General features: G+C 55.3%; 14 protein-coding genes across 14 annotated transcripts; 9 read left to right on the top strand and 5 right to left on the bottom strand.

The window, feature by feature from the left end:
- Positions 1-992: 992 nt before the first annotated feature.
- Positions 993-1808, bottom strand: PHYSODRAFT_530784 (hypothetical protein; the record flags this gene model as incomplete). Its single annotated transcript, XM_009539419.1, has 1 exon — positions 993-1808. The coding sequence occupies one exon, from the start codon at positions 1806-1808 to the stop codon at positions 993-995; it is 816 nt and encodes a 271-aa protein (XP_009537714.1).
- A 281-nt stretch (positions 1809-2089) lies between these two features.
- Positions 2090-2924, top strand: PHYSODRAFT_319586 (hypothetical protein; the record flags this gene model as incomplete). Its single annotated transcript, XM_009539418.1, has 2 exons — positions 2090-2609; positions 2749-2924. 2 exons carry the CDS (start codon positions 2090-2092, stop codon positions 2922-2924), a joined length of 696 nt encoding a protein of 231 aa, XP_009537713.1.
- Positions 2925-3294: 370 nt separating this feature from the next.
- PHYSODRAFT_530979 (hypothetical protein) lies at positions 3295-3999 on the top strand (the record flags this gene model as incomplete). Its single annotated transcript, XM_009539417.1, has 1 exon — positions 3295-3999. One exon carries the CDS (start codon positions 3295-3297, stop codon positions 3997-3999), a length of 705 nt encoding a protein of 234 aa, XP_009537712.1.
- Positions 4000-4719: 720 nt separating this feature from the next.
- On the top strand, positions 4720-7385 carry PHYSODRAFT_565817 (hypothetical protein; the record flags this gene model as incomplete). Its single annotated transcript, XM_009539416.1, has 2 exons — positions 4720-4858; positions 4939-7385. The coding sequence occupies 2 exons, from the start codon at positions 4720-4722 to the stop codon at positions 7383-7385; spliced, it is 2586 nt and encodes an 861-aa protein (XP_009537711.1).
- Positions 7386-7538: 153 nt separating this feature from the next.
- Positions 7539-9847, bottom strand: PHYSODRAFT_348370 (hypothetical protein; the record flags this gene model as incomplete). Its single annotated transcript, XM_009539415.1, has 1 exon — positions 7539-9847. The coding sequence occupies exon 1, from the start codon at positions 9429-9431 to the stop codon at positions 7539-7541; it is 1893 nt and encodes a 630-aa protein (XP_009537710.1). The 5' UTR covers positions 9432-9847.
- A 57-nt stretch (positions 9848-9904) lies between these two features.
- On the bottom strand, positions 9905-10294 carry PHYSODRAFT_529950 (hypothetical protein; the record flags this gene model as incomplete). The annotated part of the gene is made up of 1 exon (XM_009539414.1): positions 9905-10294. A coding segment is annotated over one exon (390 nt), but the record flags the coding sequence as incomplete, so codon positions are not given.
- An 850-nt stretch (positions 10295-11144) lies between these two features.
- PHYSODRAFT_250034 (hypothetical protein) lies at positions 11145-12398 on the bottom strand (the record flags this gene model as incomplete). The annotated part of the gene is made up of 2 exons (XM_009539413.1): positions 11145-12257; positions 12330-12398. The coding sequence occupies 2 exons, from the start codon at positions 12396-12398 to the stop codon at positions 11145-11147; spliced, it is 1182 nt and encodes a 393-aa protein (XP_009537708.1).
- Positions 12399-12579: 181 nt separating this feature from the next.
- Positions 12580-13544, top strand: PHYSODRAFT_565814 (hypothetical protein; the record flags this gene model as incomplete). The annotated part of the gene is made up of 2 exons (XM_009539412.1): positions 12580-12903; positions 13039-13544. The coding sequence occupies 2 exons, from the start codon at positions 12580-12582 to the stop codon at positions 13390-13392; spliced, it is 678 nt and encodes a 225-aa protein (XP_009537707.1). The 3' UTR covers positions 13393-13544.
- A 2166-nt stretch (positions 13545-15710) lies between these two features.
- Positions 15711-16497, top strand: PHYSODRAFT_249961 (hypothetical protein; the record flags this gene model as incomplete). The annotated part of the gene is made up of 3 exons (XM_009539411.1): positions 15711-15746; positions 15772-15833; positions 16293-16497. The coding sequence occupies 3 exons, from the start codon at positions 15711-15713 to the stop codon at positions 16495-16497; spliced, it is 303 nt and encodes a 100-aa protein (XP_009537706.1).
- A 4244-nt stretch (positions 16498-20741) lies between these two features.
- On the bottom strand, positions 20742-21131 carry PHYSODRAFT_341108 (hypothetical protein; the record flags this gene model as incomplete). Its single annotated transcript, XM_009539410.1, has 1 exon — positions 20742-21131. The coding sequence occupies one exon, from the start codon at positions 21129-21131 to the stop codon at positions 20742-20744; it is 390 nt and encodes a 129-aa protein (XP_009537705.1).
- Positions 21132-21663: 532 nt separating this feature from the next.
- PHYSODRAFT_341107 (hypothetical protein) lies at positions 21664-23757 on the top strand (the record flags this gene model as incomplete). Its single annotated transcript, XM_009539409.1, has 6 exons — positions 21664-22168; positions 22204-22502; positions 22541-22606; positions 22707-22806; positions 22840-23390; positions 23446-23757. 6 exons carry the CDS (start codon positions 21664-21666, stop codon positions 23755-23757), a joined length of 1833 nt encoding a protein of 610 aa, XP_009537704.1.
- Positions 23758-24326: 569 nt separating this feature from the next.
- On the top strand, positions 24327-24644 carry PHYSODRAFT_405508 (hypothetical protein; the record flags this gene model as incomplete). The annotated part of the gene is made up of 1 exon (XM_009539408.1): positions 24327-24644. A coding segment is annotated over one exon (318 nt), but the record flags the coding sequence as incomplete, so codon positions are not given.
- Positions 24645-24704: 60 nt separating this feature from the next.
- Positions 24705-25073, top strand: PHYSODRAFT_408630 (hypothetical protein; the record flags this gene model as incomplete). Its single annotated transcript, XM_009539407.1, has 1 exon — positions 24705-25073. A coding segment is annotated over one exon (369 nt), but the record flags the coding sequence as incomplete, so codon positions are not given.
- Positions 25071-26785, top strand: PHYSODRAFT_402366 (hypothetical protein; the record flags this gene model as incomplete). The annotated part of the gene is made up of 3 exons (XM_009539406.1): positions 25071-26103; positions 26172-26503; positions 26621-26785. Coding segments are annotated over 3 exons (1530 nt in total), but the record flags the coding sequence as incomplete, so codon positions are not given.
- Between the last annotated feature and the right edge of the window lie 151 nt (positions 26786-26936).

Raw genomic sequence — 26936 nt, 5'->3', positions numbered from 1 at the left:
TCGTTGCAGTGAGCGTGCAACTTGCTTGATCGTCTCGTTCGAGAGCACCAACATAAAGTCGGGCTCCTCGGCTGACTTGGTCTTGATTCTCAGGAACTTCCGCAGTTTCTTGCGGGTGATGTACTTGGTCTGCACACCACTCTCGTCGACAATACCCATCGTGAACATCTTCTCCACGACGGTGTCTTTGCCCCTGGTACTGCTTCTTTCGTCGGCTTCTCGTGCAGTACTCTCGCGCTCTGGCATCGCAACGTCGTCTTCTCCAGCTGAACACGCGCCAGCTTGCGGGTCATCTCCTCGTCGTCTGCTGACAACGGTCGGGGTCTCCTTCAGCACTGCGTCGCGAACAGCTTCGCACGTGGACTTCACACCCGTTTCCAGCGCGGCGCCTCGACAGGAATCGGATCTTTTCGCCGAAAGGCCTTTCGCCTCGACAGATCTCCGAAGCCCGGAGACAATCACCGGTCCGCCTTCCTCGATCGGTCCACAGGTATCACCTGTCCGCTCTCAGCGCAGAGTCTTCTCTCTCGTTCCTTCGATACGTAGACCTCTCCAATCAATCTGGGGCTGCTTGTCCTCGAAGAAGGGTATCCCGAGGATGCAGTCGAATTCGTCGGGTATCGCGTAGACGACGGCGACACACTGGTACGCCTCGTCCAGACCCGACACGTGGATCTTCAAAGGCAGAACTTCCAGCTCCGTCTCCACGATTTGGTTGTCTCCAAGCTTCACGTGAATGCTCTTGTCGCTGAACTTCGTCGTTCAAAGCTGGTGCTCCCTGACCCAACGCTTTGACACGTAGATTGTGGTGGCTCCACAGCCCAGCAACATGCTGCGTGTAGCGAGACACTTGTCACTCACGCTGATCTCACCAGTTACTGAGAACAGCGGACGTGACTTGTAGACCAGAGGGTTTTCACACAGAACGTTAAGGCTGATATTCTCAATCGTAAGTGTTCTGGTTACGCTCTCAGCCACAACAGGACCCTCCTTCACTGACGTGGTTGCCCGTTTCCCTGTTTCTCCTGCTCTTTCTTCCAGAGAAAGCAGTTGGTCTTGATGTGACCAGGCTTCTTGCAGTGGAAGCAGGTACGACCCTCGGCGCGTTTGGGCTCAGCTCTCGGCTTGAAGCGGCCTTTCCCGCGGAACGGCTTCCCCTTGAAGGGTTTACCTTGGGCGTGAGGTTGATCAGCCGACGAGAACTTCTTGTCACGCTTGGGTTGACGGTCGCGAGCTTCTTCGACGAAGTGAGTCACCTCGTACTTGACAGCCAAGTCCATAGCGTCGCTCAGGGTCTGGGGGTTCTCGAGCTTGACGTAGCTGCGCGTGCGTGGCTTGAGACCGTTCGCGTTGCACAAAACTTGGTCGAGTACGCTCATGCCCTCCACTCTGAAGATGAGAGCTGAGTACTTACCGTTGTACGTCTCAATGTCTGCTGCCTGCTTGAGTCGCTGAAGCTTCTCGCGCAGGACAGCCTGGTAGTTCGATGCCTCGAAGTGTTGGAGCACATGCTCACGGAAAATCCCCCACGTGTGCTCCTCGCTTCGAGTCGTCGACGACCAGTGCAGGAACCAGCCGGAGGCAGGCTTCTCCATCGCCGACCCCGCGATTCCTGGTAGTCGGGTGCTTGCGTCTTCGATCGGGATGTTGTTGATTCGACAGGCGTTCTCGATCTGGAACAGCCATTCGCGTACATCCTCCCCTCGCTTGCCGGTGAACTTCGGCAGGTTGCTCGGCACTCGCGTGCGGTCCGCCATCGGTTGGTTCAGCCGATCGATCTCGGCGCGTAGTTGGGTGATGGTGGGCATGGGCTCCTCGTTGTCAGGTTGCTGGGACCAACAAGTGCTACCAGTATTTCAAAACGAAGAGGAAGCCAGGCTTGGGGGGATGGCGGGTCTAAACCAAAAGTGACCGCCCCCGCAGTTCGAGTGGATGGAAGCTCCTTTCTAGAAGCTTCCACAACCACCCTACATCTGCTCTATCCTATTATGTCCTTAACAATGCGAATGATACCTACGGTGCTGTTACCTCTGTAATCTGATACAACCAAACTACACTGGACAAATTGCGCGACATCGACATTGTAGCTATGTCTAATTCAGGTTTAGATATTGCATTTGAGGCCTATCACCGAGAACGCCGTCGTCTAAACCAGAAACGATACAGAAAGAAGCAACGGAAGCTAGCTGAGCAACTAGAAATCGACAACCAGCAGCTACGGAACGAGATCGAGCGACTTCACAACCAGCGCAACGGTCTCTCTTGCGGCATCTCGACGAAAGAGACGCTGTGGTCTGTCGCCGTGGAATACTTTCGCGTCTTCCGTCGGGGGCTACACGTACCGACAACACGGCTTTCTCCGGGGGATCGAATCGTTGAGCTCGAATTCCTGCGAGCAACAATGTCCCAAGACTTGGATGCTGGCAATGTGCGCGGCTTTGAGCTGCTGACCAGGAACTGGAAAGTCTTCACCCAGTACTTCAAGGACGTCCACGTCCAGCTCAGACGACTCGAGCAGACCTCGGATAGGTCGCTCATAGCAACGACCACCACGAGCATCACGATCACCAGTCACTCGCTGCGCTACATGTTGCCAAACTTGGCTGTCGGTTGCCTCGGCCGACTCAAATCGATGCCGCTGGTCTCCCATCGCGGACAAACTGCTGGGGCGTCGTCTCGTGATGCGTGGCTCGGTGCATTTCGACTGGGACGATTTGAACAATCGCGTGGTGGGCCTCGTCTCTCAAGCCGACATGATAGCCCCACTACTCGAGTGCCTGGGAAGCTTGGAGGATGTGTCGCTTGTGTTCCAGAACGCGCTCATCCAGCCAGACTGCAACCTCGTGATCGGAGAGCACCTGTCCCAGCAGTGTACTAGCCTCGAGTGGTGGACTACTAGGACACAACTCCATCCTACTACATAGTAATACACGTACTGTACCTACATATTAACAAGCAAATAAGTAAGCTGTTCGGAAGATATCTGTATATTACTTATTGAAGGATTCCTACGATTCTATTCGTCTCCCAAACAACTCGCTGCATTAATTACGTGCCTCTACCCAGTAATATCTTCTTTTCGACCAATCGCGCGCCGTGTTCGTGTCCGTTGGTGGGCACTACCCGACCGACGCTTGGGATCCGCTATCTTGTCTTGTCTTGCTGCTGCTGGCCATGGGCGACGTGGAGCTGCTGCTGGTGCGCATCGACCACTTCCACGAGCGCGCGACGTACGTGTCGGTGCTGCGCGCGTGGCTGGAGGAGCTGCAGATCGCCAACGGGCGCGTGATCTCCATGGGGACGGACCTGCAGCTGCTGTTCGTGGCGGCCAGCGAGGCGCAGAACGACCAGCTGCTGGCCTTCTACCGCTCGCGCGACATCGACACCAACAGCCGCGGCGAGCTCTGCGTGGACCGCTTCATCGACGTCTTGGGCCGCAAGAAGGTGGCGGCCAGCGGCTGCAAGGGCTTCCTCGAGATGAACGTGCTGAGCCCGGCGCTGCTGCAGAAGGTGCTGGTGCACGAGTGGCAGGCCGAGCAGCAGTGGCTGGACACAGCGCTGGCTACCAAGCGCACTAAGACGTTCCTGGAGTGGAAGGAGGCGGCCAAGGCGGCGCGCAAGGAGCGGAGGAAGAGGGAGGGCCAGGAGAAGCAGCAGGAGCGACAGGCCAAGCGGCTCAAGAAGGAGCAGGAGGAGGCGCAGAAGGAGGACGAGGGAGGAGACGAAGGGGAGAAGAAAAAGGAAGAGGAGAAGAAGCAGGAAGATGAGACGAAACAGGAGAAGAAGACGACGCCGTCCCCGCAGAAAAAGAAGCAGGAGCAGGAGCAGAAGCCGAAGCAGCAACAGAGACCCAAACAGCAGCCGCAGCAGCGTCCGACTGGTCAGAAGTCGAAGCCGCCGCAGCAAAAGCAGCAGCAGAATGCGTCGGGACCGAAGAAAAATAAGAACAAGAACAAGAAGCGGCGCAACAAGCAGGCAGGGAATAGAGTAGAGTCCTAATACACCCTATTGTCTAAACAAGACTGTGTGTTTATGCTGTAGTTCGTCGTTACAACACACCAGAGGACGGGCATTTGCAGCAGTGCTTACGTTGATAAGGAGACGCGTTGCTAGTGGTAGTGCTGGACGAAGAGCCTACGACCGTCGAGCGACTTCAACTTCAACATGCACGATAAGTCTTCTCTTGTTGGCGATGTCGTCACGTCCAAATGGCTTTGTATCGATCGCATACAGTAAAATCTTGGTCGTATTCTGCCGCGTTCATCGCAGCAAGCAGTCAGTACGGAATAGATCCCCAACAGCTTTGATGTTAAACTGCCGGCTGCTTCTAGTTACTATGGAAGACACATTATCGCATCCTCTTCCTCCCACTACTGTAGCTGGTACTTAGCTACACTCAGCATAGTCAGCATATTGGCCAGCACAGCGCATAAATTTCTTGACCCGCTGGCAGGCTGCATCTTGAAGAGCTGAAGCGCACACGTCGCAGAAAGCTAAGAAATCTCGCTTCCCATTGGCTTCTCGGGGGTTAAAATAATCTCAATCTGTCCAATCAGCGTACCGATTTCTCCCCGCTGTCCAATCCGCCCCCCCATTGGTCAAAATCGCCGCCGCCGAACCCAAAGCGGTGCATAATTCCCGCGGAGAAGGCGGAGAAGAGGAAGAAGAGGCCGCTCCCAGCGCCGTCCACCTCGCGCCCGCTACGTCTCCAGGGGCGCCATGATGTCGTCCGTGGACCTGTCAACCTCCGGCCGCGGACCTCGCGCCTCCACGCAGCAATTCGCAGCGCCCAACGCGCGCTACAACGCCCACAACATGCGATACGCCGCGCCGCCTCCGCGCGCCTCCGGGTCTGCCAGTGCGTCCCCAGCGTACAGTAATTTACCATAACTTTACAATATTTTTTACTTAAATGTTATATTTACTTGTGCATTGCAGCGGGCCGCGCCAAGACGGAGCAGGTGGTGCTCGAGTTCCTGTACAAGGCGGCGGAGCTCATCGTCCAGAGCCGCGTCAACTTCCAGCACGAGCCGGACCTTCGTCGTGGCAGCCGCCGCGCGCGCTTCAACCTGGACATCGAGGAGGTGCAGGCCGTGCGCGAGGCCATGTCGGCCTGGAAGGAGGACGTGCGCCTGCCGCTGGCCATCGACATCTTCTGGGACGCCGGGGACGGCCACAAGGTGCTGCTCGAGCGCTGGAGCGTGACCTTCGCGGCCGACGGGGACGGCGGATCGGGCGCGCACTTGGGCTCGACGCAGGACGTGATCCAGCAACTTAAGGAGGTCTGCAAGCGCATCAGCGTGTTGCTCAGAGCGCTCTTCTCCTTCATGCGGCAGCTCCCGGCACACAGGCTCTTCGCGCAGTCGTACCCGTCCATGCTCAGCTACGCGATGCACGCGGCGCCCGCTAGTGACGCCGCGCGCGCGTTCGAGACGCAGCGGGTGGCAACCAGTGGGTACTCGTTTATCCCCATTACGACGCCGTTTGGACTGCTGAAGGTCGCAGCGGTGTATCGGCGGGACTGTGACCAGTTCACGGAGCGGCAGGAGCAAGCGGCGCCGTCGCGGATCTTCCAGGACAATTTTATTATTCAAGACTATGTGCCCGGGTCGCCGGAGTTGGTGCCTGCTAGTGCACCGGTGCCGTCCAGTACCAGCGCAGCGATGGCGGACGTCCCAATGAGGGTGACAGACTTACGGACAGATTCCTTTGTGCCAGTAAGTGACGCGGAGAAGTTCGGCGGTAACGTTGGCGTTCTTCAGCGTCGACGATCGTCGCCTCGCTCGATCCCAATGGCACCACACCAGCAGTTCAGCAGCACGGGTCCTGTAGGTGACATTGGAGTGGATGATGATGTAGCGGTGCGGACCCAGCCAGGAATGTCTAAGCCTATGGCGATCCCGCGGGTTAGCAGCAAAGGAGCTATGGCAGCAGGCGGTCGAGAGGGCGCTGGTGCGGCGGGATATGGGGACGAACAGAGTGACGGAAAGATTATTCAGCATGCTCACTCGTACGGAGGCGAGCACGATGTCCGGTTACGAAGCGCTGCCGCCAACCCGAACGTAACGGCGGCACCCTATGGCTACGGGAATGTTGCGATTGATCGCGAGCAGCAGCATACGTCATCGCCGTCACTTGCGTTCCAGCAGCGCCAACAGCAACTGTGGGAAGGTGGAGCGAGCCATCAGGACGCCGAAAGCGGTTTACACGTTTCACAGACGTCCTTCCACGACGAACCGCCGACCAGCAACAGCAACGCGGCATATCACCGCCTGTCAACCCCGCCTCGGCACCCGAAATCTATCTCACTCTTGCGCGGTGGACGGACGTCTCCTGCGCTGACGCACAAACCTTTTCTCCCTGGAAACGAGACGCAGCACGCGCCTGGGTCTTTGGATAACTTTACGCTCGATAGTGGATCTCCCTCACCGCTGCAGCAGCCGCATGTTCCGAGACGCAGGAAGAGCTCGTTCAACGGCGCATTTGTGTCCGACAATACAGGCTTCACTGCGGCTCCGGAAGGCATTCAAGAGGATCTCCAGACCAAGAGTGCTGCGGTAACTTCGGACGCTGTCACGAAAACAGAAGCTATCACGATTCGCCCGGGTGGTGCAAAGAATTCACCGATCGACGGCATGCCCATGTTCTCCTCAAGCCCCCCGTTTCAAGCGAATCCGTGCGAGCTGCTATCCACGTCGCCAGGATACTCGTACAGCAAGAATTACCTTCGGTCCGGCTCCAGCAATGTGCCGACATTTATCACGACGGATCAATTCCAGCTGGGACTCCATGGCGCGAAGCGCTCGTCATTCTCGTCCTCGGCAGGCCTGATATCGGCGAAGAAACGCGGATTCTCGCCCGATTTCAGCGACAGCGGTGTGACTGCATGGGGAATCTCTCCCGACACGCCTGACGCGTTCGGCTTAGCAATCGTTGATGCAGCGGGGAGCTCGTCTGGCGGTCGCCCACGGTTCTTGTCGCTATCAGGAAGTGCTGATGCAGGAGGAGCTTCAAGCGACGGGCAGAGTGACGACCTGGATGCCGACGGCGCTGACATGATTTTGCCATTTGCGATCGGGGAGAGATCGTCAATTGGATCAAGCGGGACTACAGCTGCCGACTCAGTCTCAACGGGTGCTGGCAGCGCGCTAAACCGTTCGTCGGGCGCGTCGTTGGATACGGCGTCGGTGGGGAACTTCCTGCACCAGATCAAGAACGCGCCACGTTTAAGTAAGTCAGCGTCTGCCCTCACTCCATCGGCACCAGACGGAGAATTGGATAAAGCATCGGATGATAAGCCACCAGCCCCAGCACCGACCTCGGTATTCGACGATGAACTCGCAGGGTTTCGCAGCTTGCGGGACGAGCTTGCCCGCGTGTTCTGATACTGCAGACAAGCTCATGATCTCAATTGAAGAGAGGCAAATACGTGGCTCGCACACGTTTTATTGAAAGTTCACAAGGAAAAAATGTACCCTACGCTTTCACGGCTAAGGCTTACCACAATTTGATAGATTGAATCTGGGGAACTTTGCACTTCATTCATCAAGATGCAGCATCATCTCCTCTAGTCGTAGGGACGGCGTCATGAAGCGGAGCTCTTGCAGCTTTCGCCGTTGCATCAGTAGGAGCTGACGGGTGAGTTGAGCCTGAGCTTCCGAGATGTGGGAGGCCGCAAAGTCTGCAATTAGGGTCGAGACTTCATCGGGTAGGAAAGGGTGAACTGAGCTGCAGCGCAGCATATCGACGTTCGCTTGGACAAATCGCCGAGTCTGCTGCCACTGCTCGGGACGAACCGTGCGAGTGGAGACAATTGGCTCTCTGGTGGGGTCGGGGAGGTAGAAGGTGGCCAGTGTGAGCTCTCCACCCTCGGGGTTCGTGGCATCCAACAGCTCGAAAGGTTCGAAGCGGTGGGCGAGAAAGCTGGGGGCCACGATAGAGCGGCCTTCGTGCAGCACCAGCGACCCCCACGGCTGTAGGAATTGTCGTCCATACCTCCCACGGTAGAAGGCTGATGTCCTCTCTCCAAATGCAACGAAAGGGTCTTCTTGCGACGTCAAGTCTGATTCTTCTGGAGAGTGGGCGAATGCTCGAAAGGCGAGTCTAGGCGGCGTAATGTTTCGCGACTGCAGCACGTGGTAGCCCACACTCACAATGTTCTCATGGTCGTCTCCATCGAGTTGCCAACCTCGGTTGAGGTTATCATCGTGGTCTTGCTCGCCAGCAAATGCTGGGTTGTCTTGGTCAAGATTGATAGTCGAGAGCTTCACGACCACTTGGAGCTTTCGGTCACGGAGACTGAACCCAGTGAGGCTTTCGTTGTTGCTTGCCGTGCGATACTGAAGCTGGCGAGAAGAGCCGAGACCAGCTTGATAGGGCGATGGCGGATCGTGCGTTGCAATGCTACCCAGGACGCGCTCGAAAAGAGGCAACAGGCGACCGAGGATCTTCGGGATAACCGCACACAACCCAGGGAATTGGTGCGGGTGGATCGACCCATGCAGCGGAGAGAGAATTGATACGACTCCATCTCGTCCAACGTGGAATTCAGTCGGCAGCCACTGATACTTCTGCTCGTCGCCATCTTTGTAGACCCGGCATCTCAGTGACGGGTCCAAGATGTTTTGAATGGCTGACCTCGGGCTGCTGGCACAACCTTGTGACTTCACGTACGAAACACGAAGCTCCTCCAGTTCGTCCTTGAAGCATTGCATGGCTTCACCCCCGCCGAAGGTTGTACCCCCTCCGTCGCGAATAAAAGTCTCGGGGGTATGCGTGGCCATGAGAACACCGCCGTCCGACCCGTAATTCTTGGCCAATTTACCCAAGAACTTTGTGATGAACACGCGTGTTGCTGCTAGCTCTTGACGCACCGACAGTCGAAGCGCTTCAAGTATCTTGAGTTGGCTGCCGTAGTTCAGCATCAGCTGTTGGAACGACGCGCAGTCTTCAGCAAGTAGCCACGCCACCAGCATCGGCAGTGCCTTCTGTCTGGCGCAGTACAACATCCTCGCTAGCCGTTCGGGTTTCATCTCAATTTTATCGTCATGCAGTCCTTGATCGATCAATGCGAAGACAGCGTAATGGGCCAGTGCGTTGCAGTCATCCAGCCCTTCGCCAACGACGCTCGGCGCATCGCTGCAAACGTGCCTGCAAGTGTCTTCCAGCGACGGAGAGAACCGCAGCACGCGCGACAGATGCCGCTCCAACAGCGCTCGCTCAATCGAAGATAACCAAGTCGTCCGCGTGGCTTCACACTGCGTGAACCGAGCAACCCCGCAGCCTTGAGCAGCATTCACAACCGATCCGACGGCACTGAGGACGTCAAGCTCGGTCAGTTGACGGGCGACGTAGCTGGATCGGTCGTTGACGGCGTTGACGCTTTGGTGGCACTGGAGCTCTCTACAACGGAAGGATTCACCGCTGCTCATGATCGGGGCGTTGACTTGATCTCCGCGACGCCAATGCAATAGTGAGAACGGATCTCGCGCTTCATCTCATCGGCTGCAGCAGCTTCACCGCGAGCAGCTATTCCGCGCAGCCTGAAGTGCAGCGGAGCGCACGTGCCATCTGCGACTTGTGCTCAACGTCCTTTCACAGACCACGTTGAAGCGCAAGAATTTCCTGCCGTGCTTGTAGTTTGTAGTAGTAGTTGTCACGCTCCCGCTGACGCGGCCGTGTGGATCGTGTCTGAATCGAGGCTCCCACCACTTCAACATGCCGCCGGTGTTCACCATCTTGGCGGAGTTGGCACGGATTTCGCGGGGCAACGCAAGGTTTCGAGCTTTGGTCTTCCCTGTCAAGCTGCCTACTAACTTACAATGCCTACTAACTAACCATTCGAGATACACCCGATCTAGTAAATGTTGCTTTGTATTGGAGATGCATTTACGCTGGAAGTAATCTAGCAGAAGTAGAGCGGACCTCGGTACAGGTAGTCTCTAGGGACAACGTTGCCTTCAGGCGTGAGAAGACCGCCGCTAAATAGGAGCGATACGTCCTCCAGACTGCCCAGCAGCTGCAGCATTGGTGACACCATGTCGGCTTGAAAAATTAATCTCACAACACGGTTGATGGTACTGTCCCACTCGAAGCGCACTGAGCCGCGCATGACGACGCGTTGGCCTAGCAGTTTGGCAGCAGCTTGCAGCTTGGTCAAGGGCGGCCACACGTAGCGCATGGAGCTGCTCGTGATCGTGATGCTCGTGGTTGTGGCGGCGACCAGTGAATTGTCTGTGATCTTCTTCACGCCCTCGAGCTGCACGCGAACATCTCGAAAGCACGCAGTAAAAATCCCTCAGCTCCTTGCCAGGGCCTCAACACCTCGTACATTCCCAGAATCGACGTCTTGAGCCATTGTTGCACGCAGGAAATCCAGCTCCACGGAGGGGCAGGGCTCCTCAGGTACGGCCATCCCGCGACTGAATACGCGAAAGTATTCCACTGCAACAGACCAAACTGTCTGTCTCGCTGTGAGTTTGAGCAACAACTTGTCCCGCATGTGCTCGAGGTGGTCAAGATCATCTCGCAGTTGTTGGATCGAGACTTACAAGACCTGACGAATCTTCCGCTACTTCATCCGGTAACGCTGTTGGCTCTGTCGGTGCCGTTCACGTCGGTAGGTCTCCACACTTGTCGTGCTACTCACCTCGTTGTCTGATGCGCTAGGAGGAAACGGACACCAGAACCCTGTTTGCGACGTACACTCAGGCGACGAACGCTGCTCGTTCAGAGCATTTCGGTGGTTTGGCAGATCGTCGGAGGCAGGCTCGGTCGTGTCGACTGTGAGTCGATCGGACATTGGAAATGAGTTATTCCGGTGTCGACAGCAGTTTGGCTTGCGACTTCGGAAATTTCCGAACTGACACTACTGGCACGCGATTCCTGCCCGCTCCAAAAAACAATAGCAGTAAGCCACCATATCCGGTCGCAATCCTGGAGTTGCTGGTACAGTACTTCGATTGCGATCGTTCAATAAACATGTCTCCCTCCTGTTCTTTGAAAAGTGTTGCAGCGCTGTTCACGACCAACAATACCCATGCCTTATGCCGAGTTAGCAATCTCTAGCAAAAAATATGTTTATCTTGAATAGGCCATGAAGAGACAAGTCTACCTTTGACAGCATCCAGTCTATCGCCCGTTATCTAAAACATGAATATCTGGTTGTCCTTGAATCCAATCTCTTTCAGCATTTTGTTCACAGCTTCGTCGAACTCTGGCGGTCCACAGTGGAAGGCTGCAACATCGGGCGACGCCCTCGGCAGTAGCTCAGCGAGAGTGTCCTTATCCAGACGTTTGCCAGTTCGGAACGACCCCAGCTCCTGGGAGTCTTTGTCGCTAGCTTCGCGAAGAATGTGATTAACCTTGACGCGATCAATGAACATGTTGGCCAGCGGCTCCAGCTGCGTCAGCGCGATGATGTGCGCCAGCGAGTGGTTGCAGTCCACGAGCGTAATCTTGGCCGCGTCCTTGCTGTTCTCCATGATGGCCCGGATCAGCTGCAGCATCGGAGCGATGCCCGTGCCCGCAGCGATCATCACAACGTGGCGAACATTGGTGAGCTTAGGCTGGCAGCCGACCGTGACCACGCCTGCTTCCGGGTATCCCAGCACTCCCTGCGGGCCCAGCATCTCCACACTGTCTCCGACCGCCAGTTTGTCCAAATAGCTGCTCATGAGGCCATCCGGGTACACCTTGACGATCAGGTCGAAGGACGCCGGCTGCGAGAACTTGGACGTGGGGGTGAAGGCCCTCTCGATCATCTGGCCATTGATCTTGGCCCGCACCTTGAGGTGCTGGCCGGGCGTGTCCAGGCCCAGCAGCTTGTTGCCCGGCAGCTCGAACGTGAACTTGACGGTCTGGTGGCTCACCGTCTGCTTGAACGCGACCGTGAAGGGCCGCCACTGGGTCTTGTCCAGCGCGACCTTGGACTCGGCCGAGGAGGCCGAGGAGGCCACCGAGTCCGGGTCCAGCTGGCCGATGTAGCACTTCTCCAGCATGCTGTGGCCGTTCACCCACGGGTGCTTCTCGTTGAACAGGTCGGTGCAGTCCCCGCCCGCCGAGAGCAGGAGGTCGGCCACGCCGCCCGGGTGGAACTTGAGGTACGGCGTCATGTTGTACACCTTGCCGTCCAGCACGCTCCAGCAGTCCTCCTCGGTGTTGTGGCGACTCACCTCCTCCATGGTGATGGCGCGGCGCGGCGGGCCGCCGCGAAGCCCCGACAGGTCTTGTCCCGATTGGCACAGCCGCATCCAGTGCTGCAGTAAGAAATAAAACAATTACTGTTTATACATTGCTGCATTTGAGGTGAGGTGCATGCATGCACGCACCAATTGGCTGTAGCCTGGGGGCAGCGCCACCTTGTTGCGGCGCTGGATCATGGTCGGACACCCGCCCATAGTAATCGACGTGTCCGTTGTAATGAAGAAGAAAAGTGCTATGCTAATTGTGGGGTTGTGCTGGTTGAGGAGCTACGAATTGCTGCGATTGGCTGAAAATAGAAGCTGTGGTAGCCAATGAGAAGCATTATCAGATTTGAGTTTTGAGACTGAACGAGGTTGCTGCTAAAATCCCGTTAGGATGCCGTCGGCGGCCAAGAAGCCCTTGCGCCAGCTGCCGTTCCAAGACGCGCACGCCGTCAAGTACGCGCTGCGAGTGTCGCGACGCAGTATCGTGGACGGCGTGCGAGAAGTCGAGTGTCGGATGTGTCGGGCGTTCGGCCCCGAGGAAGACGACGACGCGGCGGTTGGTAGCAAGAGGAAGCTGCAGCCGGACGTCAAGAGCTGGGCGGGGCCGCTCTTCCGGACGGACTATTTCATGCGCCACTTGAAGGCTCAGCACGAAGTGCACTGGGCCATCTACCAGACGCTCGAGTCCGAGGAGGAGAAGGACAAGTACCTTCGAGTTGGAGACGAGGAGGACGAAGAAGAAGAGGGGCAAGTGGAGGAGGAAGACGAGAAGCCTAGCATTAAGGAAGAGGGGAAGGCGGAAGAGGTAGGGGAGAATGTGGGGCAGGAAGAAGAGAAGCCTAGCATTAAGGAGGAGGAAGATGAGGAAGTTCCTTTCAACGACGAGGAGAAAGTTGTCAGCTTCGATGAGACCGACGCCGGCCAAGAGTCGTTTGCCGCTGCGCTTGAGCGGGAGACCCAATCGGGTCGAGAGAAGCTGCTGGCCACCATCTCGGAGATCATGGCCAACCAGCGCAAGAGCGCGGAGGCACTGCAGACCATGATGGCGGGTATCCAGGCGGACTACGTCAGTCTGCGTCAGCGGGAGTTGGAGATCCGCGAGCGCGAGTTGAAGTGCTTGGAGGCGGAGCGCCGCGAGCGTCAGGAAGATCGCAAAGTGAACCGCGAGTTTCTGGCTCTGCTGAAGGCCAAACAAGCTGATTGAGCCCGCGCCCAAAGTGGATGGAGTCGATCGTACAGCTGGGTGTAGCTCTCAAGCTGAAGTTGTACCGCAGAGATGCTACCAACATGAAGAGAAGAAGATAAGTTCCAGAGGTTTTGTTAGTGGAAAGAATTAATGCATTGGCGAGCAAGTGAGTCGTATCGTGTGGGTGGTGTCGTATCTGTTGCTCTACTAGTATTTCTGTGACGTGTGACCAAATTGCAGTCTGGTGTGATGAGAGCGTCATCAAAAAAAGGCAGCATCGTCAAGACTGCCGACTAAGCTGCAGCAGCGGCGACACCAAGTCGGCATGAGCATACAACGCGATGACGTGCTTGCTGGTACTGTCCCAGCCAAAACGCACTGAGCCTGTCATCGCGATTCGCTGTCCGAGTAGCTGTGAAACGATGCGCTGCTTCTAGACGTTAGAGTCGTCCACCAAGTGTGGAAACACGTTTTGCAGTGTTTTCATCCTCATTGTGATGCTTGTGGTGGTACTGGCAACGAGGGAGTCGTTCGCAACATGCTTAACCCCCCATTCACCTCCTGAGCTGGATTCGGACATCTGGAAAAAACTTCGTGAACGTCCTCCAATTCGCCATCAATGCCTCGAAACCAGTCGAAGCACCTAAATCCACGTCCGGTGCCACGACTGCGCGCAAGAACTCAATAGGGGGAGTGAACCTGGCAAAAAACGTGCTGATTTTTAGGGCGATTTGATGTTGATTATTTCGGCGAAATCTTGTTGATTCTCAAAATCAACCACCTCCGGAGGTGGTTGATTTGAAAAATCATCATGATGATTTCGAACTTCAAGTGGTACCGCTTGCTGTTCCCTCCTCGACCTCTGATACAATTTCTGCTGTTTTTGAAGTCCCTCCTCAATTAGAAACTGTTGTGTATGTGTTTAGGCAAGTTTTCACACGAATCCTCTCCAAATAAACATGTTTACTATCACTATAAACAAGTTTTAGATGTCAACTCGCGATGATGGAGACGTTGTGAGCTGCTGGACAGTGTTACGTTGGAGTCGGCCATTGCTAGGTATAAAGCTGAATATAAGAAGATGTATATGCACTAAGCAAGAGCCTGCGCGTGCTGGCGAAAAAGGAAGTGATAGCTCGCTGTTTTCACCAAACTACATGCGAAAACTGAGTGAGTACCCTACTTTGATTTGTTGATTTTTAGGGCAGAACGTTGCTGATTATTCGGCCCCGTCTCTGTTGATATTTTTGTCGCCATTTTTAAGGTTCGACTCCCCCTAATGTTCTCGTTATGTGGCTCAGAAAATCCGTGCTCGAAGGTGCGGAAGTACCGGCATCCTCCGCTCTTTACTGACGTTCGCTTATTACTGACAATTGATTATAGCCAATCAAAATACCTTATCGTGTGCCTCCACTTGTTACTGACAACACAAAAATGGGCAAGGGTCAGTCATTTCCCAATCTACCTGCCCGCAGACGCACCGCAATTGCGGTGGCAGAGAAGCTCGCGGTGCTCGATGCCTGGGCACAGTGCGGCGACATCACCACCGTTATCAACGCCTTCTACAGCGGCCTAGATGAGTTTGCGCATGAACAGCGGCGCAAACAGCTTAAGCGAAGGAAGGCTGGCGTTCCGTTCAAGCTAAGTAGTGCCGCCTGACAGATCGCTCATTGCCAGTTGGGTTGAGCGAGCGTGGGCGGAGTTAAGGGAGAAGACAGTCAAGGTTGGGTACAAGAAGTCAGGGCTCGCAGTACAGGAAGTAGACGTTGTAGCTAGTGAGGTGATCGCAGAGCTTTCGAGTCTGAGGCTGGTAGATCATCGCATTGGGGCTGTGGCCGACGAGCATGATACCATCGAGAGCAGCTCGGTCTGCGACGAGCTTCTCGAGTAAACAACGAACTTTTTCCTGGTAGTGCTTCGGTTACGAAGTATGGACAGCCCAACCAGGACTAATTCGATGCACCTGATATGTGGCGCACATGAAGTAAAAGTTTACTGAAATCAAGTAAAGTCATTTAATAATCTCAGAAATCGCATAGTTTCTTGAAATTCACGTAAAAGCAGAGGCTTTTTCGGTGGAGTGGAAAACTAGTTCAGTAGGATATTCGTTTCCAGAGCTTAAGAGTAAACGTTAAGTACGAAAGTGCCAGCTCTGAAATGTTTGAATGAAGGAGGAGACGATAGCGGGCAACCCGGTTTTCTAGTTGCTATGCAAGTAGTTTGTGCAGCAATATTTGATCTATCTACAAAAACGCGAAGGATGTTTGACGCGCTGCGACCAAGATAGAATAATGCTAAAGTCTAATACACATTCAGCAGTATGCGGCTAAGATAGCATGCGCAAAGGCGAGATGATGATGAAGCGAGGCACGGTAGGTAGCGCGGCGACATACCTAGGTGGTCGCAGGAGGGGAGGGGGGGTGTCTGAGTGTCGGTCCGTTCGGTGGTTCTGCGGCGAGGTGAGTCTAGCTAGTTCGGCACCACAGCAGCGGAGTTTTTTACCGTGAGTACGGGGGGGGGGGGGTTGGCTGCTGCAGCGACCGAAAAAGCTGAACTGAGGGCCGGAACACCGCTCGTAGGTGGTGGTCGTAGGAGCGCTCTGTAGTCCAGATCACTCATCATTTTCACCGCGTTTTCATACAACTTTTCTTAGGATTACTCGGAGAAATTAATTTTGTGGCTGGATATTTGTGCTGTTGGTCGATCAATATCTAGTATACACCATTCAATGCGGAAATCTACATACAACTTTTCTTAGGATTACTCGAAGAAATTAATTTTGTGGCAACGTTGGGTGCCGATGGTCGATCAATATCTAGTCTACATCATTCAATGCGAAAATATATTGAGAATACGCGAAGAAATAGCATGAATCTGTAAGCCGTCATGCATTTTTACTATTGATCGAACGTGCGCAGCTCAACGCTTATGGACGCGGCCAACCGCCATGTGTCGGCTTCCAGTCTCGTGGAGAAGACGGAGAGCCGTATGGCGCACCTGCACGTGGTGCTCGAGTTCGGCGAGGAGATCACGGAGGAGCAGCTCCACGCGCCGTTTAAGAACAACCCGCTGCACTACATCGCTCAGCACATCTGCATCACTTCCGGGGCGCGCCGTGAATAGCACTGGCGCCGCAGATGCGTATCAAATGTTGGCAAGTTTCTGTTCATTTAACCGAACAATTTTGGTTTGCTTCGACGAAATTGCATATTCAGGCGCACTACCAGCCCAATCCTCTAGTTCTGTTTCACAATGCGTGGCAGACATCACTTTTTTTACCCATTTATTGAAGCCAAGATGTAGCCAAACATGGTTGTCAGTAAAGAACGGAGGATGCCGGTACTCGACTGCAGCCGACCACAGAGTTTCCTTGGCGCCCAGGAGACGGTCTCGTCGGATGTGCAGTCGACTAACCTCGTCACGTACACTGTAGTAGCGGCATGTACTTCTCGAGGCCTGCGTAAGCCTTGGACTTCCGTTTCACGTATTTCCGCTGGGATATGCGCTGGCGTTTGAGCTGCTGCAGCTCATGTAGCATCTCTAGCGTTGCCGGGTCTGCTATCGTGACCAAGTCGGCCATGGAGAGGTTGGTCTGCGGCGACTCGCTGATCCGACCGCGTTCCTTCGACGGCAAGGCATCTGGAACTCTGCTAGGTACAGAACTTGGCTTCGCATGGAGAAATATTGGATTGGTGCGAGCGGAATGGGGTCAGGTTGGGGCGGACACGCTTGAAGGAGGTTGAACGTGAAGCTTGGCTCGCAACTAATCGATTTGATTACCAGGTTGGGCAGTGGGGACCTTGGAAATGACTTGAGCGCTGCGAGTGGAATGGAAGATTGACACTCAGGTTTGGTAGTAGTGGGAATATTGGCTAGTAGTCATACTACTACTATCCAAATTCTGGCAATAGTAGAATGGTATATCTATTAGTAGTGAGGCATCGGTGGTACTAATATGACTACAAATATGACTACTAATTTTGACTATTTGACCATCATTCCGAATTCCGACCGCAATGGTGCTTACTGGCCTCCATATGCGAAGTATGAACTACAACTACAACTGTAGGTGCGCGCTGTCCGTTGTCATCTTAAGAGGATCCCTCACGAAAGACCCGGTTTAGACGCGCTTGGCGACGAGCAGCGTTCAAGCATGAGTAAGTTTTCGCGATCCTCCGCGAACCAACAGCACACGTAAATGCTTCCTCAAAGCTGCTCAACCCTCCAAACCTTTATATTGCGTCTTCTATTTCACACGATCCGTCTGCCTTGCCTGAATGTCGGCGCATTGCTCGATCACAAGCGATAGAGTGAGGTACTTGATTTAGAGTAAAGTGATGACTTCTGAGTAACTTCGCAAATGGCTTCTGGTTTCTTTGGAAAGATGCCATGCCCAGTATGGCAACCTAGAAAAAAGAGGAGGAAGGCACAGCGCAAGTATACATGAGGAGGAGATCATCGGCATACATGTACTGACGAGAAGAGGTTAATAGGAAAGTTAAGCGTCGTCAGGCCAAGAAGACTCCCCAGACTGCTTGTAATATGCTATTCACTTCGCTTGTAGCACCTTACGTTGATATATCTAGCTTCTATTTTATACAGCAAACTAACTCCAAAAGAAATAATGTACTCGAAAGTTGAAGTATGTTACTCTTACTCAGAAGGCTGGCTTGAGAGTAAGGACAATTCTCAGATGTACAGTTGAGTGTAGGCTCCTGGGAGTCGGTATCTCCGCATTAAAGTCCCTGGTAACACGTGTGCGGCCGCAAAATCCGTATGGCGAGCTGCTTAGTACAATTGAAGCTACAAAGGGAACCACGAACAGAAGCGTTACCTTTGAGATAACGTTAGCTTGCATTTGCCACACAGCACGTTGTTGCACAAATGATGCACCTGTCGGCCGCATACACAGCACGGAAAAGTCTCCGATATGGCACTTTGGTGGCAATCACTCTTCACGCACTTCATGACACGTTTGCGTGAAGTTGGAAGCCTAATGAGGGATCCTGACTGGTGCGTGGCCACTCACTCGTGCGATCTGCCGTCGGTTGAGGAATGGGTACATTAGTAGTGATAATAGTACTACTATCCATGTTTCGTTTGGCTGCTTTATAAATAGTACTACTAATGGCTCCAATCCCAGAGCTATAGTAGTAGTAATAGTAGTAGTAGTCATAATATGCCTACTAACGCTACTATTCTGAAGACTACTACCAAACCCTGTTGACACTCATCGAGAACGACGGAAACCCAAGCTGTTCGGAGAGTAGGGAAACGAATTCCGGATACCATACACCTAAGCAACTTGGTACTTAAGTAAGTTACACCCAAGTTACATGTTTTAATTAACTTCAAAGAATAGAGGGCAGGGTGAACGATGTCACCTCAGCCTTTGCCGTGCGATCGATTAACCCCTCTAACCCCGTATTCTGTATCCTACAGAATAAGCATTGTCACAGGACATAATATCCAGCAAACTTGTCCTCTCTTTCGAACTTCGCATATGGATGTTTGTATAGCCGGTATTGTGCACATCTTCCTGTTAGATTAGCGATGGGAAGATAAACGGGGTTTATTCCGCGGTAATAGACGGACGAGAATAAACCACCAACAGGTTTGAAAATTCGGGCGGAAGCCTAAAACCGCCGCGTGTCAGCCACTCGTACTTTCCTTCATTCCGAAACGGCGCTGTTCAAGACGTCGCAATACAAGCTTTGTTGGGGCCCGTCGAGCGCGCCCAAGTGGCCAAGGACCATGGCCGAAGACGATCATGATGAGCGCCATTGTGATCTACAGGTAAGCGAGAGCGTGTACTTTGCTCTGTAACATCGTACTAGTGGTATATTGATTCTACGTTGCGATGTTGATTACCAGACCTGGTGATCCGATCCAGACGACGCTATGAGCTCTCGCGTGTGGCCCGATTGGCAGATCGATTGCGGAGTCAGCGCACAACCTCATCGGTTCCTACGAAGCCGGCTACAGCCGGGTCTACCGCTATATTGTAGCTGATGCAGTGGCTACTCAAGAGGCTACAGAAGAAGCGCTCCTCATGGTGTGGCTACACCGGAGACTACAGAAGAAGCGGTAGATGCTACGACGGATGCTACAGAAGAAGCTCTCCGCGTGATGCGGTTACACCGGAGATTACAGAAGAATGGACAAAGGCTACGACGGAGGCTACCGATGAAAGCGGCAGGAATGGAGCGGCAGTGCCGGAGGCTACAGAGCAAAGCGGAGGCTGCCAAAATGGCGAAGATGACCCACGGCTGGCGCGAACATTGAAGAGCGTGCGCATGTAAAGGAAGAAGTAGACGTTGGCATGAATATCATATATTGTCCTGTTTCGTAGAAGAGGAACCGTGTGTAGTGCGTATCACTACGGGCTATTGAGCATGCAAGCTCCCTGGTGTTGTTAGAGAGACAATCGTAACAAGCTTGTTAGGTGGGCTAAAGAAATCTAATGATGCGCTAATGTCAAGCACAAGGAAGAATTCGCTCAGTTCCTCCTCACTACGTCAGTTAGGAACAGGGCGATTTCTTCCTCCGCGTTTATCGCGACGTGCCGAAGATGGGTGGCTGGAGCCGAGGTATGCTGCCTTAGCAGCCTTGCAAGATATTACCATGTAGCAGGTTTTGAGCGTGCTCTACGCTCGCCACGACCAATAGAAGCTCGCCATTTCGGCATATGGTGGATACATTGAGCATGTTTTGTTCACTTTCGTAGCTGTTCTGTGCACAATGTACCCAGCGCTTGACCGCAAGATGCGAAAGGGCTTCCAACAGCAAATCTTTGACAGGTTTTAAAGTATACTTTAATCAAGTCTAATGCTTATTCTGTAGGATACAGAATAAGGTCTGGGGCTAGAAGGGGGAAGTAGGTGGGAAGTCGGTATAGGATCATTTCGGTTAGCACAATTGGGAAGCACAGGTGAAGTCGTCCCTACTCACAATTCCATCAAGGTCACTATGGACGCCGTGACAACTGTGTCCTGGCGGTCGCTGCGACCAAGTTGCAATCGAGAGTGATGCGAGCGTCACCAAAAATGAGTAAAACGTCTTCAAGACTGCCGACTAACTGCAGCAGCGGCAAACCATGTCGGCGTAGGTATACAACTGAGTCACGCGCCTACTCGCGCTGTCCCAACCAAAACGCACTGAGCCTCTTAGCACGATCCGCTGCCCCAACAATTGGGAAACGATGCGCTCCCGGTGAGCCTTCTCATCTCTGGTGCCATCGACCAAGCGTGGGAACACGGTGTGCAGGGATTGCTCCGTCATTGTGATGGTTGTGGTGGTACTGCAACGATGGAGGCTTTGGTGATCTGGTTGAGGCTCGTGAGCTGAACGCTAACGTCTGGAAAGAACTACGTGGACGTCCGCCAATTCGTCATCAACGCCTCGAAACCAGTACACGCACCTAAATCCACCTCCGGCGCCACCACTGCGCGCAGGAACCCCAAGTCCTTGGCGTGTGGCTCGTCTGGACCAGACAGCCCGTGCTCGAAGATGCGGAAGTACTCGACTGCTGCCAACCACAGAGTTTTTTTCGGACGTAGGAGACGGTCTCCCTGGACTTCCAGTCTCTTCACTTCGTCACGTAGCAGCGGGATGTATCTCTCGAGGGTTGCATCAGCCGTGGCCTTCTTCTTCATGTATTTCTGCTGGGATACGCGTCGACGCTCTCGTTTGAGCTGCTGCAGCATATGCAGCGTCTTCAGTGTGGATGGGTCTACTATCGCCGTGATGTCAGACATAGAGAGGTTCACCTTAGGAAGTTTATTTGACGACTCGTTGGTGTCTGTAACCCTGCTGCTGAACCATGCTTTGTAGGAGTGCTGCAGTGGCAGCTTGCGCTGGGTGACACTACCAAAAATGTCTTCGCTCAACGCGTGGCTGGCGGGAGGATGGAGAACGTGGCTTCGCATGGAGAAAGACTTGATCGGCGGGGGTGAAATTGTAGACTGAATGTCAACGCGTAAGGAGTTTGGACTTGATGCTCGTCTCGAAATCAAAAACGATTGATTGCCAGTTGGGCTTGGGAATTGTAATTCGTGGGCGCAGCAACAGGAATGTAGGTTTCCGCCGGAAAGAAGTGATGCGGCAGAGGAATTTACCGGTAGGACTTCGAGGACGAGGGTCGGGTAGCCTGGCGGGGGCTGTGCTACCGCAGGAGGTCAAGGCGCCGCTAGCCTGTTGGGCAGCTCGATCAGTTTGCAAGTGTCCGCCATCCAAGCAAACAACAAGCAAGTTACCTTCCACACTAGTCTTCCTCCCGATCCCGTGATCATGTCGTCGCCTCGATCGCCCGCGTCTGCACCGCGCAGCCAGGATCATGCCCCGACTGAGTCCGCGTCCGACACCAACCATGCCCAGGGCACTGGAACAGCCCCAGTGTCTACCACGGCCACGTTGTCCGTGGGTAAAGCCACCGGCGGCGAAGCGGCAGCGCCTCCGGCCACCTCCGGGGATAACGGCGCTGCGGTCGACGTCATCGTCGTCGACGATGCAGCAGCGTCTCCAGTCGCACCCTCGGCTTCGCCGTCACGGTCCAGCACGCGGATCGCGTCCCGGGCGGCGGCGGCGCGAACGAAATCCAAGCGCAGCATCGCGGCCGCCCCTTCTGCAGCGGCCGGGAAGAAGAAACGGAAAGCTGTCAAGGCTGTCGCCGAGGCTGCCAAGACTGGCGGCCGGCAACCCGGCACGTCCTCATCGGACGCTCCTGCGACCACGAGCTCTGCGCTGCCCGAGTCCGACACCGCCACTTCGTCGGTCGAGCGCGAGTCAGCCACGAGTGCGCTAGCACCGCTGCGGCCGAACTCGGGCGAGCGTACTCCTCGTCGTTCCTCGTCTGGCTGAGCGACGACGACAGCACCGCACCTTGCACATCAGCGCCCCGCGCGGCGACCTCGTCGGCGTCAGTACCCATTCCGGCGGGGCCTTCCGGCACGCCCAATCCTGTACAGGCTGCACCGTCAGCATTCAGCCTCGACACCTCCCTGGAGGAGTTCAGCGGTAGGCTGTCGGCACCAGCCCCGCAACCTTTGTCGGCCCCGCGGCCGCCAGCGGCTCCAGCCTTCGCACCTGCCTCGTCGCTGGAGAGCAAGCTGGATCGGCTCTTTGCAATGGTGCACGAGTTAAAGCAACAAGTCGTTGCGTCGGCCAGGCCGGCACCGACTCCAGCACCACGCCAGCGAAGGTGGCAGTGACGCTAGTGGCGCCCTCGGGTCCGGTGCGAGCCTGGCCAGCTCAACCACAGCATGGACCTTGCCCTTGAGCGGGCACCCTGAGGATATGCCTCCGGCTGCGATCCAACATCTACGTTGTGCCAGCTTCCCAGCCCCGCGGACGCGGGTAAAGGGAGAATACTACCCTCCGCAAGCGACCGACTCGCAGCGCATCGACTGTACAAGACATTGAGCTCCGGGGCAGGTGCGTACGCCTCTCCGCTGTCTTTTGTTATAGAGCTGCGTGAGCTCGAGTTTGTGCGCTTCGAGGTAACCCCCCCCACCGTGTTGATGGCTCTGTACAGCGCCCGTCAAGGCAACCGTGGTCTAACGATCATGTACTTCAGGCCGTTGACGGAGATGGAACAGCTTCACCGTGGTTCAACGAACGCCAAGTTTGCGCTAGACTTCGGGGCTGGTGCCGTACTGGCAGTGACGACACCTCAGTGCGCGACCTATGAAGATCTGCTGGCTGCAATCAGCGGGCTTACCTCCTTTGGTGACGCGCTCTTCTATGATCACGTACGCCGCCTTACATCTCGCTTGAAGCGATTCGTATTGGCCAACATGGAGAGAGACACGAACACACCGGAACGCGTCACGCTGACCCTCCTGTACGTCAACAACTACCTCGGCCGGGCCATGGCCCATCTCGTTGAAGACTTGCCTGACTGGTGGCGCAATTACTGTGAAGCCGTGCGTGCCGTGGATTACCACGCGGCGGATTGGCAAGCGGCCCTCAATGGTTTGGCGCTTCGCCTCGCCCGCCCACAAGCCTCCGAGGCATCGGTGCGCCAGGCCCCGCGGTGCACCGCTGCTCCCCCCCCCCCCCCCCCCCGGGGAGCTCCGGCCGGCCGCGTCCCGATCATGCCGGACCATGTACGCCGCCAAATCCCTCGCGATGCCGACGGTCGCGAGCCTTGCCTCCGGTACTTCAGCGGCGGTATTTGCTACGGTGGGAGCGCTGAACGCTGCGCGCATTCCCGACGCACGCACCGCTTTGACCGCCGGCAGCCCCGCGACGTCCAAGACTTTATTGACCGCCACTACGGCCCTGGTTTGGGGTCTCGCGCGGCAGCGTGTCAAGAGAACCGCTCCGACTCCCGCAATGACGCTAGTGCAGACTCCCGGCGTGGGCGTCAGTGAGGGCGCCTAGGTGATGCGGGTTCACCGTCACTTCGGATCAACGGCAGATTACACAAATACACGCTTTGTGGCTTTATCTCTGCTAGTGAGCCCTTATCTGCTACACACGCATCCGACGCCATACCACCCGGATCTTCTAGCACTCAACGCGCGGCATCGCCCCATGGCATGTCGTTGCATTCAGACACTCCGCAGGACAGTTTGTCCCGCCGGCCACCATGCTCGCCCCACGGCAGCATACTTATTACAAGGTCACCCCACGGCATCTCAGACGCAGCGCCCCCTGGCCTGCCGCCAGCCAGGGCAATAACCGCTTCCGTGACGATCGAGCGTAGCAGCGCGCCAGACGTTGTGGATCAGCGAACACGCCCAGGCAGCGGCACAGGGTGTCCTGGGACTCTTCCGTTGCAACTGCGACTTCGTCGCGCCCCGTCCGCCACCGAGACTCATTTGTATGCCCGGGCCGCCACTCAGCGCGCTGCGCTGTGGGATACCGTGCGCCTTCGCCGCATTCGTTCAGCTCTCGGCGCTGTCGATTTGGTGCTTCCTCCTGCGCCTCCTATTGCCGAGGCAGGGGTATACTACCTGAACAAAGCATTGCAGTCAGTTCTGTCCGAATTCGTCCGCCGCACACGTATTGGGCTGCCGGAATTGGTTGAGTTACTACGGGGCCAAACATCGGACGACTTCAGGCCCAACAAAAACATGATTCCAGCCGTGCTGCGGCAAGCGTGTCGAGACTACAAATATCTACCACACCTACTTGACATTGCAGAATCCGGTGCGCGGGTGCCGTTAGCCGGCCCGCTCCCGCGCCAATCCGTGCGCCCGCCCAACCACCGTTCCGCAGACGAAAGATACAATGTGCTCGTCAAAAACATCCGGCGCGATCAAGATGCCTAGCGCTGCATCGTCGTCGACGAAGACATTCTGGAGTTGTGGCCAGAAGTTCACATCAGCCCCTTCGGGGTCGTGGACAAAGGTAACGGTGACCCTCAAACCACCGGCCGGGTCATTCATGACTTATCCTGCCCGGTTAACGTGTCTCTCAACGACCACACTGACCGGACCGCGATCTGTCAGCCGAAATATCAACATTGCGACGCCGTAGCGACAACTATTGTACAAGAAAAGAAACGCCACCCAGGCGCAGAGGTCAAGGAGCAAGCTGGCGATGTGTCATCGGCTTACCGACATGTGTGTATCCACAGCCAGTGTGTCCACCTCTTCGGTGTACGTCTCCACCGGGATGCTGCCCTCATCATTGACATGTCCGCCGCCTTCGGCTGGTCAGGTTCACCGGGTAATTATGGTGTCGTGGGCGGTGCTATCTCCTTCATCCACGGCAACACGGTGAACAAGTTTAACCCTGACGACTTCTTCAGTTACCATTGGGTGGACGACCATATCAATGTGGCCGCGGACGTGGGGTCCAATTGCATGGACATGGAACAGTCTCTGCGTCACGCAATGCTGACTATCCTTGGCCCTTCCGCTATCAAGGAGGACAAGTTCTCTGGTTGGTGCACGAAACAGAAGGCGCTTGGTTTGATTTTCGATTCCGCCGCTGGGGTGGTGTCGATGCCCGCCGACAAAGTCGCAAAAGCTCAGCGTATTGTGCGTGCTGCTCTTGGATGCACCTCCATGAGCCGGACGTCATACCGTTCGCTGTTAGGGAGTCTCCGTCACGTGGCGACATGCATCCGCCCGGCCCGAGCCTTCCTGCAACGCCTGCGGCAGCACGAACGCTACATGCACCGTTGGCAATCGGTTCCGGTGAACAATGAAATGCGTGACGACCTACATTGGTGGCTTCGTATCCTGGCCACGACATCACTCAACGGCGTCCCGCTAGAATACTTCAACATGCTTCCAGAAGCCAGTATTATCGTCGAGATGGATGCCTCCGACTCGAGCTTATACGCCATCATCCGTGCTGAGAAGCGCGCGCTGACGTACCAGTGCAACGAGATCGAGCGGAAGCTGATAGAGGAGACCAAGAATGTACCCGCCGTCGGGTTTGACATTAACTACCGGGAGATTCTATCTTGTGCGTTCGCGGTTCACACATGGGGTTCATCGTGGGCAGCGCGCAGTCAGACCACAAACACCGGAATCCCGCTACACGTACACTTCCGCATCGATAATACGTCGGCAGTAAGTTGGCAATCCAAGCTGGCCTCCGGCAACCGCCGTGCTCAGACGGTCATTCGACTGCTTTCGCTATGGGAAGTGGAGCACAATCTACGGTTCTCGTCATCACACATCGCCGGGGTGGACAACACTGTCGCGGACGCGGGCTCACGCATGTCTAACAATTCTTTGAGTGCTAACATATTTGCGCCTCTGACTCCTGGTTGGTCGCAGCTTCAAGCCACCATATCTTCGTCCGATCTGGAGACGATCTGGCGTTCCATCTCCGAGCCCACTCCGTCCCTGTAACTACCTATGATCAGTACCTCAAGTCGCTACGCAAGTGGTTTAGTTGGTGCGAGCGCAGCGGCATCTCCCCAACCTTCGAGAACGAGACGCTATCAGCCAGCGTCCAACACATCACCGACTTTGTTCTGCGGGGTTTTCGCGAAGGCTACGGCGCGGGCCATCCCGTGCGTAGCTCGACCATCTCGGCAACGCTGTCCGGCATTCGTCACTTCTTCGTGGCTGCTGGGTCCGATTTCCCTTGTGGCCATCCACACATTCGCATGCTTCTGAAGGGCATCGGTCGCCTCGACACTCCCGTCCAGCACAAGGCTCCCGTCTCCATCCACCAGCTTGAATTGTGCTTTCAAACACTCAACCTGGTGCGACCTTCAGATCAAGCTCTCTGGGGGGTCATATGTCTGGCCTTCTTCTTTCTGCTTCGTCGATCCGAGATCGCTTCGCTCAACAAGGGGAACTTCGCGTGGTTCGCACTGAAAGCCGAAGATATCGCTATTCTCGACGATAGCGGCACACCGTCGGTATCCCCAAGGACAGCGGCGTCTGTACACATCCGCCTCACCGGTTCTAAGACAAAACAGCGCGGCGAGCCAACACTACGGATGCTAAACCGCTCCGGACACCGCCTCGTGTGTCCCGTATTCGGAGCATTGTGCCTTGTCAACGCAAGAAGGTCACTGCCGCACAACATTTCTGCAGCCGTGTACCTGAACAAGGACGGCATTCCAGAGTGCGTATATTCCGCAACCC

The sequence above is a fragment of the Phytophthora sojae genome (genome assembly GCF_000149755.1).
Source record: "Phytophthora sojae unplaced genomic scaffold PHYSOscaffold_13, whole genome shotgun sequence".
Taxonomy (NCBI): domain Eukaryota; phylum Oomycota; class Peronosporomycetes; order Peronosporales; family Peronosporaceae; genus Phytophthora; species Phytophthora sojae.
The sequence above is the reverse complement of the archived record's forward strand: the minus strand, read 5'-3'. Positions and strand labels throughout refer to the sequence as shown.